The sequence below is a fragment of the Taudactylus pleione genome, unplaced genomic scaffold (assembly GCF_031769625.1).
Source record: "Taudactylus pleione unplaced genomic scaffold, aTauple2 ptg000015l, whole genome shotgun sequence".
Taxonomy (NCBI): domain Eukaryota; kingdom Metazoa; phylum Chordata; class Amphibia; order Anura; family Myobatrachidae; genus Taudactylus; species Taudactylus pleione.
Genome location: NW_028284417.1, coordinates 15735320 through 15749840, shown reverse-complemented (window position 1 = coordinate 15749840; position 14521 = coordinate 15735320). Strand labels below are relative to the sequence as shown.

Genomic DNA, 14521 nt, shown 5'->3' with positions numbered 1-14521 from the left:
ATCCCATTAGAAAGAGCTACGGTGTACAGTCCAGGCCCCCTTCCCCTAAAATATTTAATATATTATGTGTATGTATAAACGCATGAAGGCTGAGACTCCTTCAATCTGGACTAGCACCCCGCCCAACTGCCTCTGATGTTTTTAATTAGGGACCAGTGTTCTCCCCAGAAATTTTTACCAGCCAGGTGGCATCCAAAAGTAGCCGGGTAGGGGCCTTCGCAATTATGCGCGCGGCGGGAAAAGGGGTATCTGCCTTACCAATCCAGCCCGAAAGGTCTCAGGCTGCTTCCCCACTGGCTCTCAAAAGTGCCCATTATACAGTGCCCCCTGTAGTTTAACTTTGCCCTTATGCATTGACCCCTGGCTGAAGTAGTGCCCCCAGACTGGTCCCTTATGTAGTGCCCCAGGCTTAAATAGTGCCCCCAGACTGGCCCCTTATGCAGTGCCCCCAGGCTGGCCCCTTATGCAGAGCCCCAGGTTTAATAGTGTCCCTTATGCAGTGTCCCCAGGCTGGCCCCTTATGCAGTGCCCCCCAGGCTGGCCCCTTATGCAGTGAAATGAGAACTGTGTACACCACAAATAGTGTCCCTTATGCAGTGCCCCCAGACTGGTCCTGGCCCGGCCCCAGCCCAGCACTTACCTTTACTTGCTGGCCGCTCCCGCTCTCGCTGCCTCGCGCTGACTGGATCTAACTAGATCCAGCAGGCGTACGGGGCAGGCTTTTCAAGTCCCGGGTGACGTCATGACTTCATCCGCGCACTGCATCACTGGGAACGCTGGCCTCTAAAGCGATCGGAGGCTCAAAGCCACAGGTAAGACCTATATGCATTTAGAACTATAGCAAATCAGTCATGGGGTGAATTTTGGGGAGTGGGGCCCCTTGAACTGCTCTGGCTGGACTTTGGGACCACTTAACACTTATTTTTAATACTTTATACTTATTTGTTACATTTTTACTTACCTAACACTTCACTGCTATTTTTATTTTATTTTCAATAAATAAGAAATAGCTAGGGTGTGCAGTTCATGCCCCCTTCCCCTAAAATAGTTGCATTGATTCCAAATTTCGTTCCACAGGGCAGTGCTACCCCAGATTACTTTGCAGTGGACTTTCCAGTTTATCTTCTTCCACATCGGCATCCAAGTGGTTAGTCCTTGGAACTCGGCCCAGCTGTCTGTGTAGAAGAGCATAGGGCTTTGGGTTTCTTCCAGCACCATCATCAGAGCTCGCAGTTCTGCACATTGGCTTGATCCACCTTTACTGCTCTCATACAGTTCTTGCGTAGCTAGCTGGAATGCTGCTGCTGTCCATCAGTGCCCTAGCGATTTCAATGTGGCTGATCCATCTGTGAACCACACAAGTTGCAGCTGGTCTTCTTTTAATTCGGCATATGACTCTGCCACCTGATCTGGTCTACCACCTATTTGCAGTATGAGTAGCTCCTTTTCTACACTTGTCTGTCCGAAAAGATGGCTGCATTGCTACAGAAAGAAGAAAAATCTGTATCGGTGCAGGCAGCACCATAATCCAGTCCTGGTATCGTTGGCAACAATGGTTTAAACTTGACAAGCCCAGCAAGCGGCTATGGTATAATGGGTCTTATTGTTTCATGCGTATTATTTCTTGTAAGTACCATCATCCATGTTTCAAAGTCTGAATTTTGCATCCCTCTGTTATGCACAATCCATTCCTCTGCTTTGAACTTCTCAGCAATCGACATGTCGGCTCTGGTAATTGCTGTTTCACAACCATTTCCTGATAAGGTTTTGCCAGGAAATACACTGGAGTCTGATATTTCTTACTACTCACAATCTGCTTTTCTGTAATACAAAACACAACTCACAATCAACATGCTGCTTGTTCACATTATACGTTTTTTCATACACACGTACATTCCTCTGGAAATCACCCAGCTGAGTTTCAAACTCATCACTTACCAAAATGGCATATTTTCTAGAAAACCTTAAAATGCATTTTTCTTGTTTGTTCAGTAAGAAAAAACAACAACAACATACACTCTGATTGATCAGATCAAACCTCTCTCATATAGGGCTCTATTTATTATCATTATTTTTACTAAAATAAAGTGAAAAAGGGTGTTTTCACACCCTTTTCACATTATTTTAGTTTCACCTAAAGTTACTAAAGGGCAATTGGAGTAGAATTCGTAAAATTCTACTCCAACCCCTGATTATCACTTATTTTTAGTAATCAGATCACATTTCCCATAATTGTAATGGGAAATGCGATCTGCCTGGTAGTTACTAAAAATAAATAGTGAAAAAAAAACGGGGGAAGCCCTGTGGTAACACCACCTGGAGGTGGGATTATCCAGGGTCTTCCTCGGTTACTGGACTCCTGCTCCGCTCTAACAGGCAGAGCCCTGAGCCGACCACAGTGATCAGCTGTGTGGTCTAAACAGACCGCACGCTGATCTCTGCTAAAAAAAAGTAAAAAAAACACCTGAGTCCAGGGACCAGAGATCGGTGCTCCGGTGATGCCCTCCCTCCGGTCAGCTGGTCTCCCATCCTGCACAGGAACCCGGTCATCAGGTGACTGGGTCCCAGTGGCGGATGGGATGTCAGCTGACCGGAGCCATGGAGGACATCACCGCAGCCCCAATCACTGTAGGTAAGTGCAATTAAGTGAGGGAGGTCGCGATTGCGGGGACGGGGCTTAGCAACGGGGGCGGGGATTAGCGGTGACCAGTCGGCGCATGTGCTGGCACTTGTCACGGTATTTTATGAGAAAATACCCTGATAAGTGTGCGGAGGGGATTGCAGGGACAGAGCTTTATCACACGCTCTGTCCCTGCAAGGAATTTTTAGTTAATCCCTGTGATATTGCCTGAATTCGCAATGCAAATTCAGTCGGTAATATCACACTACAATCTGCATTCCCAATGCGGATTGTAGTAAATAGAGTCCTTTCAGAACAGTAGTAGTCAGAAGCTACTGAACCATGAAGGGAATTTACAAATGGTTTTCACAACCCTTAAACCATTGACTACACATCCTAAGCAGATTTATGGCTAATAACCCTTTGTATCCCACTTCTGACATACTTGAGAAAATTGTGACATTTAGTAACAGCCCTAGCTAAAACAGGGGTAGATCCATGGACAAATATTATCTGTAAAGCACTGTGGAATATGTGTGCTCTATATAAATAACTAGTAATAAATAATAATATATATTATACCATGTGGTCATTCTAACCACTTTTCTAACATGATCCCTAGTAGACAGTGGTAGGATGACTAAATAGGGGAGCCAAATCGTGAAAAATTTCTCTGCTCGAGATTCTACATCAATAGAATACTCAGTCCAATCCATCTGAAATAAATTGGCTAAACATGTAACCACTGGGATAGAATCGTTTTCTTTGATAGATAAATCTAACCTTCATCTAGTATGATCATAGAGCACAGATGTAGGGTGAGGGCATCGGAGTCTTAACAATACTATCTAAAGAGCAGGACAAATCAGTCAGTTTGTTATAAATGAGACAGCAATTGTGTAATGTAACTGAATCTGAAAATGAGCAAAAAGTGGAAAGTCAAGAGAGGGGTATCTCTATTTAAGCTGTGATAAGGTAAGGACAGAGGAGCAGTCTGAATCTAGAAATTGATACACCAGTTTGAGTCCCTGGAGGTGCCAAGATCGGACCACTGACTTAGGCTCACCACACTGAAAGTCTGTGTTAGAGATTAGTGATAAAAATAATTAGTGGGTCGGAAGTAGGCCAAGCCTTTTTTGTAGTGTACACCGGGCAAAACTGGGTGTGTAAAGAAGAGGATTAGCAAATAAATCAGGGGTAAGAAGACTTGGAGGTGAATGCAGCAAACTTAGTAGATCCACATGTGGACTAAATGCCTCTAGGGCTGTATACACAAAATTGTTGCTTCTCCCATTCCAGTCAAAGGCATATCTATAATTTGCCGCTTTGGCATAATCCTGTAGACAGCAGTTGTTGTAGTTTAAATAGGGAAATGCAAGGACGTTTACCAACCCAAATTAATTTATTCAAAGCCATATTAACAGATTTAATATCATGATTAGTGATGGTAAAGGTCAGCAGTTTTAGCTGGTAGAGGAGATGAGAGAAAAGAGACCATTTTAATAAATGACATCATCCTAAATATGATATCAGACAATGTTTCCATCTCTCAAAATCATCCAACATTCGGTGAATAAAATGCTGGATATTAGAGGAATATAAATCCAGGGTGAGGATGGGATCCGCAATCCCAAGTATTTCAAATGAGCCCATCGAAAGGGAAATGTATGGCCTCACCCAGCTCTAGCTGCGGTATGAAGTGCCAAAGCCTGTTTTATTGAAATTAATAAGGATATCTGACATTGAATTCAAGTTTTGAAGGGAGCGCTACCTGGGGCTTACTAAAATATAACGAGATCGTCTGCAAAAGCAGAAACTTTAATATCATGAGTCCCGACTGAGATCCCCCTCCAAGAGACATCCCGGACAAAAGTTTGGATCAATGTGTCTAGAGCAGTATTAAAAAGAAAAGGGGAAAGGGGGCAGCCCTGACAAGTACCCCTGTGTAATGTGAAGGAAGAGGTATTAAAACCATTGATTGTAAGAAAAGCAGTCAGCTGAGCATAGAGCATTCGGAAAATACGTATAAACTCCAGGCCAAATTGCTGGAAATGGAGGATTTGCAAAATATGGGGCCAGGAGACACGATCAAAGGCCTTATCTGTGTCACAACTAACTATATAATAGCCTCACAATTAGCCATTTGCTGTGAACTGGTCACTGCTGCGATTAACACGCGAACATTGTGCACTAACGCTCGACTTTTAATAAACCCATTTTGTCTTCTGGCCACATATTTCATAACCTGACCACAAAGTACCGGTTTAGAAGCGGCCCAGAATAAATTGACATCATCCAAATGCTCTACATTATCATCTACATAAATAAGAAAGGCCCTTTCCAAAGGAGTACGAAAATCAGTCGACTTCCAAATAAGGGCCTAATTCAATTAGAAGCGAAAAGCCGTTTTCCGCTGAAAAGTATTGCCGATCGGGGCTTTTCGCGTGGTCGGAACTTATCTCCAAATTCAATTCCAGACGTTTTTTTCCTACGCAGAAAGTCAATACAATGTAATAGGCGAAAAAGATTTCCCTAAGTATAGCAGGAGAAAATAAATGCAAAATTCTTTTGGGGGGTGCAAACATGGGGAAACCACTTAGAAGCCTCGGGACAGCCCCCCAAAGGACAACTGTGTCAAAAAATTCAGGGAAAAATTTAAGAACAAACCCAAAAAAGTATTTTCATTTTGGGGGTGAAAAAGTGCAAAGTGGGGGGACACTCATAAAAACTAGCGAAATAGCCTTCTTAGGGGTCTGCAAGGATGGGTCAGGTGTTTTTGAATCTAAAAGGTGCTAGCACCCATTTTCAAGTACCCCAAATTTGACTGGACTACTTATTTTCACCAAAAAATACTGCTTGACGCCATTCTTCACCACTTCTACAAGGACGCTAATAACAAGGATTTAAAACAACTTCAGTACCCCAATTAGTTATATTAGGGCTATTGGAACACTTCTACATTGATCCCCAATGTTAGTGCATCTTTTTTGGGGGTTCAGACTGATTTCCCCTATTCTGAAAGTACTTTCTACCCTGTTCTGCATTCGCTACTTGCCGTTATCGCCTGGTTGGTAACTGAATAGGGTGAAAAGCGAGGAGGACGCGCACGATAAGTTTTCGCGTCCAAAACACGCGTCGTAGGCAAAAAGTCGGGTAGGCGGAACTTTTTTGCGGAGGCAAAACTAATTGAATACGGCCCTAAGCAGGAAACCTCCAGTTATAAGAAACAAAAATGTGGGAGCGTAGGGTAAGTGTGAACCATACTGAGGCATGGTCATAAATAGTAATGAGTTCAATACACGATTGTACTACCCGTTGGAGAAGTGAATTAGAAAGCAACCAAAAGTTTATACGGACGAGGTGTGGTGAGGGTCAGAATTAAAGATATGCTCACGAGACGTGGGATGTTGGCACTTCCAGGGATCACAAAGTCTTAGTGAATCCATTATCAATAGTAAATTAAAAGGAGATACCCTCCTACCCTCACCAAAAGTATTTTGTCCTGTCTAGTCCTCAGGATTGTACACAATTAAAATCACCTCCCAAAATGAGCTTACCCTCCACCCAGTCTTGCGGCCAAGGTATGGAAAGAATCATGTAAAATTGATTTAAGTAAAAGAAAACGACCCTCAGGATCTAATAGATTATCCCGTATTTGGTAGGGAAGATGTTTATGACATACAATCAAAGCCCCCCATCATCTAGTGTGAACCAGCCTTAAGAGAGGTAAGTAATGTCTTCTCTTAATAGGGGTATTCAGCCCTTCTACGTTCCATGTTTTATATTTTAGAACGTTCTTTACCCTGGTGGAATTAACCGTAATCGCAGCCATATTTAACTTATAGCTGTCCTAGGCCAAATAATATAAAAATTGTTAGAAAAGACAAATTCCCTACACGTCCCAGTGAGCGGGCATTTGGGAAATGGCAATAACCTAGGGCACACCATAGCGTCAAGTAGAACCAATAGGAAAACAAAATGGCATGTGTGAAATACCAACAAAGAAATACATAGAACAAATATACTAGTAATTTTAAAGGAACCCATGTGAGCAATCTGGGGGATTGCCTTTCAATATTCTAGAACACATGAAATCCCTAAACAGTTGTAAGTTGAACCTAGCAAAATGCAAAGTGATAACTACGTCTCAGCAGGCTATTATTATGATGATAAATTCACACCACCTGGTCAGACTTACTTCTGCCAACAATATATCACCATATTTCATCATTGAATTGTTTGAGCACTGACAGTTTTCCTTGCCCTCCGTTGAGGAGCACCTGTCTTTTCCCTGATTCAGCTTATTCTCAAAGAAATCCTATGAGCACTGACAGGCAGCAGGATGTTACTAAATAATCACACACTGGCTTCTGTGCTGCCACTTTCATACCACATTTCTTTAAAACAATACATTTTCAAACTTTAAAACAAGATATATTGCAAGATATTATTCTTTCCTAAGGCACTGCAGACACACAGAGCTATACATCATGGGATTTCTGTTCAGCTTGCTGCTCCTTGTAAACAGCTGGGTATTTGTGTATCAATTGCATGGCTAAAACTTTTCCTGCTGAGCATCTCTTGGCCTCCCAATTACTGTACACCTGCCTGTAGTTTTTCTCCTGGGGATGTGACTTTTCACTCTACTCTCCCTCTGTATTTTTTGTATATACTAACACATTTCTGTGGCAGGGCTATATGGATTGGAAGAGTGACTGGTACCCAAGATAATAAGCAAATAGCCTCTTGAGAGGTGCAAATATTTAGTTTTAAATAGTTTTAGGAAGTGGCTTCATTAATGAGATCTGCTTCTTGTACCCTGCCGAAAATGTGTACTAGAGAATTGGTTACACTTACTGTATGTCAGATATCTGAAAGGATTACACTAACAAGCCTCAAAGCAGCAGTTCAGGACTCTGCTGGAATTCCTCTGTGACAGACTATGAACATGCAGAGGTCAGCAAACTAAAATAACAAACGCAAAGTCCTGAGGAAAGAGTAAGTATCTATTATCTGCAAAATCCATGTTCTCCATGACCTTTACCGACTCCAGCGTTTGGAGACTCTGGGAAGTAGCATCATTTCTCATTGCTGTCAGTGCTCCAAGTCACAGTTGCACTCCAAGATTACAGAAACACCTTCAATGCAGGTGCCAGGACATGTATGCAAATTCACATAAAACATTTGTATTTTGGGATGTCATTTTGTTACCAGTCCCAGAACTAGTAATAAGCCAAACAGTCTCTAAATATTGGGGCATTTGACATATCAAGCTGATGTGATATTCATGATTCTGTTTTATTTCACTTTATTGTTCTTTTTCAGGCCAGTTGAAAACGTATGCACTATATTCATAGTTTTCTTTATTGTCAATGCAAAAAGAAATCAGCAATACTGGCAAACCTTATTAGCTGTAATTTTCTGCTGTGTAATGAATCTGACGTAATGGCATTAAAATTCCCCTGTTTGGAAACTTAGAGGTCTATTTAATATAAAGCAGCAATAACAAATCTTGTATCCCCGCGTTTAATTAGAACATTTAGCTGCTGCAGCTGTGTACTGCAGTGGTCTGGTGTTGGGTTTTCAGTTCCACTTCCAACCAATAATAATGTCTCTAAAGTATTTATTCCCAGTAAGGGTCCTCTACTGTTGCCATCCTACTACAGCGATTATAGGAGGCACCATTGTCCTTGTTAAATAAAATGGAAAAGCCTATTGAGCTTTATTAGATAGTGAGCAAATAGGGTATCTCCCATTAATAAATAAGTCTGATAATGTGGTAAACCAGTTCTCTGTACAGCTGATGTTTGAATATTTTCTAATCAAGAAACATGAGTGTGTTGGTAAGCCTGTGTGAAGCATGTGGCTAGATCATAGGCTGTTTGTATTCCCTGTTTCCATAGCTATGTATATTTAGTATAAACATTTCCATCACATACATGAGGTGCTAAGGTTTTCAATTATGTTTTTGATTAAAACTTGAAGCCAAGTCACCTGATTTCAACTTTTACTTTTCTCCTACTCCCACCTTTGAATGTTAACTCATCCCACTCTCCAAGATTCCTGGTTCTCTGGTTCACATTAAAGCAGAGTTGCTGTCTGTTAAAGCTCAAACTGTCAAATATATATATAAGTACATGTTTGATCTTGTACCTTGAATTTATTTTAATCCAGTTGTTTAAAGATTAATTTTGTGCTTGTGTGATGTTTTTGTGACTGTTAGAATAACAATCTGTGCCCATTTACAATATGATATTTTCCTTTGTATCATATTTCTTTATTAGAGCACATCACCACTCTTATTTTGACTGATTTCTTTTAAGTCTACAAAGTACATTTTTGTTACAATGTTAAATATTATTTTGTATTCCACAGTTTTATGTTCTAATTTGTTTAGTTTTTGATTACAGTAAAACATTTTCATGTCTGCTTTTACAAATGTTTCAATTCTACAGAAAAGTAAGTTACTCCAGATTATGAGGGACTTTATTTATTAATATAAATCCTTTGAGCTGAATTTAAAGCCAGGTGCACACTGTACGATGTGTGTACCCAATGACTGCAGATGCGATGGCACAATATATCGGGCGGTCTGTACACACTGCTCGATCTGGTGTACGACCGCCCAATATGTCGTTGCCCCGCTGCATCCAGAAGCATGGTGTCGGCCGCCGGATCTTCAGATTGGCCTGCCCACTGGTCGATTTGTCGTTTCGATTCACTTCAAAACGACAAATCCCTCAATATATTGTCTAGTGTGTACCCAGCTTAAGGATTTGCTTCTATACCATCTGATTTTGCTTTTATAAAGAATTAGTTTTGTTATTCTACTCTACTAGGATATATGAAGCATCTTCCATTCAAAGCATTTATTAGTGTATTGATAAACTGTGCAGAATATGAAATGAATGCAACACTCTATCAAATCTGTGTAAACAGCGATCAGCCAAGTTTGAAATTGCTAAAGGGAAATGCAAACTTTGAGGCATGACAATTATGCACTGTGATATTTTCAAACCACTGGACAAAATAAATGTAACTACAGTATGTTACATCCGTAGTCATTTCTGTTTTGCATGGAGATAGATTCCAGTAGCTTGCTCATAGCTCTGTATAAGACTCAATTTACTGCACTTTTAAATATTCTGATTTTTCAGAAAGACGGAAAAAGTGTTTGTTGTTTGACATTGGATTTAGCTGTTATTCATTAAAATAGCAATGTTTCCACATAGGCTGTGGGTATGGCTATTTTTACAATTCAATTTATAAAAGGAAAAAGAATTGCATTCCAAATGGCCTTAGCGCTAATTGTGATTCATCTTGTTTTGGGGTTTAATTGTCTTCTGGGGAAGTATTTAATGAAGGCTTACTTTAAGCATTTTTTGCAGTTTTAAACTAATATGGCTTGCAGGCTTAAATAGCAATGTGCATTTAGCAATTAGCTATCGCTTTCCTAAAGAAAAAACAATGTTTCATAATGTCAACAAAAAAGTAATCTATATATATCAGAACTAAATTTGTATTTTTACATATATGCACCAAAACAAATTTAATGTGATAAGCCTTTATGCGAGGTTGTACTCATGTTGCTATTTTTTTGGTATTTTATCTAGCAAGTACTTTCCTATAGTGAACCTTATTAGCGAAAAAAAGAGTGCAATACTTTAGAACAGGGCTCAGCCACCCTCGGCATATGTGCCAGACGTGGTATGCAGAACAGTTTTAAGTGGCACACAAAAGGTTCTAAACATTCATCAGCTCAATCTACATAATTCTACAATACATGTCCTGATATCGGCATGCTCAATAGATGTTGCAACTCTCCGATAATTACATCCCGCACACTGGAGACAGCGGTTCAGACCAGCAGTAACTGTAATGTAGCTGTTACTTAGTAACAATGGGGGAGATGTATCAAACCTTGGAGAGACATAAAGTACCAATCAATCAACTCCTATCATTTTGGCGATCTGCGTATGCATCGCAGGGCGCATGCACGAACTAGCCACTGCGATCGGGAATGAGATCGCAATGTGTACGCTGACCCATGGCAGAGTGATTGCCAGCAAGTGCCGTTTGTGGGTGATGACGGGAGGGTGGTGGTGCGAATGCAGACGTGACGCAGCCTGAGGCCTCATAGCGTGCGCTGAAGTAAGCTATTCCTGAGTGAGGTCTGACCTGCCTTAACTGTGCGTCTGGGTCTGATTTTACTGATTGTTTCGCTATTTTGACACAGTATACGGATATGAGTAAAGGGAAGTGGGCGTCCTTATGTTAGGCTGCGATTGCATTGCGAATGCAAACATTTACATATCCCCACTGATATTAGCAACTGCATTGCGTGCGTTTAAGCACAATTGCGACCCTTGCTGAATCAGGCCCACAGCCTGTAACGTTGTAGTTAGAAGCTAGTTGGTTGGTACTTTCTCTCTCTCTCTACATTTATCTTTCTCCAGGGCTTAGTACATCAAGCCCAATGTTTTTGGTTACTTCCTTCATTAGCACCAATCTATAGAGAGAGTGGCAAGATGGGAAATTCCCAAAATCATTTTTCAGAAATGCTTTGTGAAAACTGTATGGCCAACTAATAACCTACATTGCAACTGACCCAAAAGTGACCCATTAACTCTTGTGCAACGGAACTATTTGGACGAACACTAGGTGCCAGCATGTATACGTTGCCGTGCATTGTAGATGGCTATAGTCTGTTGGCCAAACATTCGAATTTTTGCAACCCAGCGAGTGATGGATCAAAAATACTATTATTTTGTTTTGCGTTTTTTCTAGTTACCGGTAGCAAACAATAGAAGTAAGCCTAAATAGAGTGATTTATCTATAAACTTAGTGTGTTACCAGCTGCCACCAACTCTTTAATACTACTATTCTCACTATTGCCCCCACTTTATAGATTTATGGATTGAAATGTGTTGCATATTTTCACTAATTAAAAATATACATTGTTTATTTGATGGTCCCATTATTATCATTAATAATTATATATATATATATATATATATATACACACACACACACACTGAAGTGCCAAAAGTCATGAGAGAGCTGCCTACTAACCTAGTATGATGTGCAGCAACTCGATGTGGCATCGATTCCACGAGTGGACAAAATACCCCTGGAGATGTTGGCCCATGCCATCTGGATAGCTTCCCACTGCTCCCTGATATTTATAGGTGCAGGCTCTTGGGTGCGAATGGACCTCACCACCATAAATGCTCGATGGGTTCATGTTGGGACAACGCGGTAGCCACACCATTCGTCGGAACTCTCCACAATGCTCCTCGAACCAATTCTAGACAATTTGAAACCAATAACATGTTACATTAACCTTCTGGAATATTCCACAAATATTACATGAAGTCTATGAAGGGCTGCAAATGGTCATCAAGCAATGCCACGTAACTTTTCAATAATGTGTTTAGGAGGACCAGCGGACCCAACCCACGCCATGTGAACACACCCCACACCATTATGGAGCCACCACCAGCCTGCACGATGCCTTGTTGACAACTGGGGTCCATGGCCTCATGGGGTCTGCGGCACACCTGAACGCTACTATCAGCCCAAACAACTAGATCTGTGACTCATCGAACCAAGCCACATGTGTCCAGTCCTCCAGGGTCCAATTAATTGCCCAGGTGAGGAGCTATGTCTGGTGTTGTAGTTAACAGGGGCCTCTGGTGGGTCTTCTGCTTCCATATCCCATGGAAGCTAAATAATGCTGCACTGACCTGCTGGATATGCATCTGGTACCTCCTGCATTGGATGTGGATGTGATTTGAGCCAGTGTCACTTGTTTGTTACCACGAACAATTCTGGCTAGATGCTGCTGGTCACGGTAATTAGGCACCTGTGGTTCGGCCACTGCCCTGTCCAAGGTGGGATTGTAATGCCTTCCATGAGGTATTCCCGATACACACATGACGCCGTAGATCAAGGAAAGCTGAATGTCCGCAAAACTTCGGAAATGGAATGTCCCATCTGTCATTGACCCACTATCATGCCCCGTTCAAACTCTGATAATTCTCCTTGCCTTGCCATGAGCAGCCTAGTGTTCAATCGGAGTCATGAGTTGCTACAATGATGCAATAAGTGATGCCTGTAAAAATGAAAATAACACTTGTACAATGCATAATGTGCATAATAAAACATTAGTATTTGTATTGCTGCAGAAAGGCTCATAGTCCATGTTGCTTCCAGCAAGTTAAAGTTCCCCAACCAGCTTATGAACAGCCATAGTGCTGTCATGTTGAATACCTACAGAAAACTGTGTATTCTTAACACTGTCATTCTTGAAATCTTATTCATAACTTTTATTTACCAGTTGGACCATGAGCTAGAGGCTTTTATATATAGTTTATTGTCTTGCTTTTTACTTGTGCTTTTAAAAAGTGTCTTCTTTTCTGTTAAAGCAAAAAATATACAATTGTATTTTTAAAAACAAATTATATTATGATTCTCTGAAGAAAATCATACTCAAATATTTAATAGTGTGTGTTGCTTGTTACATTTAACAAGGATATACAATTTATACATAACATTTTGGAAATCCTCAATCAAGGGTATACTGTGCTAGCAGTATCATAGAGAGCGGTACCACACCCCCTACAAATAAAAAGTCTGAAGAAAAAAATAATTGTGGTGCCCTCAGCCAGGGGCAGATACACGTGGGAGACGCGATCAGTGTGATCAATCCCCCTGCACATGAGGTGCAAGTAGAGGAGACTGCTGCTGCTCTCAGTGGCAGCAGCCTTCCTGGACCTACCTCAGCCCAGCACACAACAGCGTGTTCTGGGCTGGGGGAAGAGGCTGTTGCCGCGGACAGGTAAGGGAAGGGGGTGGTGGACTCTGGCCCCTCCAGTAAGCCCTGGCCATTGTAATTAGTACCCGCAACCCCCCTCCCCTCCCCTTTTGGCTCCCCTGTGTGCTAGTAGTCATGTCTTAACTCCCTTACCACTGAGGCTTTTCTCACTCCTGTGATGAGTCTACTTCAGCACTTTTTGGGCTGGTCTCCTTCCAACATCAATATCTGTAATATGTTTGTATAGTACCCACATAAACTTGTTGAGTTTTTCTCAAGCCTGTGAGTTTACAGAATAGATCATTAGTTTGGTAATACCTCCTGTCATTACAACATAAATTTGCCCAATATGTTGTTGTTTTTTTTTTATTGATATTACAAGAAAGTGAACAATAGCATGTGTGTGTGGTGTGATCCTCATCAGGTTTTCTTAATAAAATCTACGCTCCAAAATTAAATTTTATTTATTGTTTTTGCTAATTTGCACCATCTACAAATAAATTAAATGCATAGTATATGTAGAAATAACATAATTAACCCCACATTTTGAAAAGTAATCAGCCTAGTCCAATAAATAAGGCTCCCCCTGAGTTTATTTACACTCCTTTGGTGAGTCGTCTTTAGCACTTAAAGGGTTAAAATGTCATAATGCCTTTAAAGTAAACAAATTGCTATAGTTTCTGCCCCGTTATGTCATGTCGCATAGATGTTTTCAGAACAGTCCACAGTCATTGGCAGGTGAGAGGCAGATGGTTATGTGCACAGATACCACTGCATTTCTTTCGTCTTCAGGCTTTTTAGCTTGAATTTAATGTCAGTGAACTGTAGCATTTACCATCGGCATCTATACAAGGTGAGCGTTTGAGAGAGGGACTCAATACAGAGAGGAATTCATACTCTTAACATTGAATCCGCCACTAATAAGCACCACTGTAAAGCGGTTTGTCATTATATAGCTAGGTTCTTGTCACAGAGGATCTCTAGAGAGCTAGTTATACTATATACAGCTGTGTTCTAATGTGTCTGGGTTTTTGGGATATAGCCACACTTCCATAAAACCATATTTAATATTACTATACATGCAG

At 41.1% G+C, this 14521-nt stretch overlaps 1 protein-coding gene across 2 annotated transcripts in view; it reads left to right on the top strand.

Annotated features, from left to right (window-relative positions):
• The window catches only part of UBE3D (ubiquitin protein ligase E3D), a 274128-nt gene that overhangs the window by 239786 nt on the left and 19821 nt on the right, over window positions 1-14521 (top strand). The window contains exon 10 of one of the 2 annotated variants that reach the window (XM_088471802.1): window positions 12058-12251. The exons of the other annotated variant lie outside the window; for it this stretch is intronic. Coding sequence (XP_088327928.1) covers window positions 12058-12210 — 153 coding nt within the window. The 3' untranslated portion in view covers window positions 12211-12251. Of the gene's footprint in view, window positions 1-12057; window positions 12252-14521 lie in introns of those variants that run through there. 2 annotated transcript variants of the gene reach the window in all.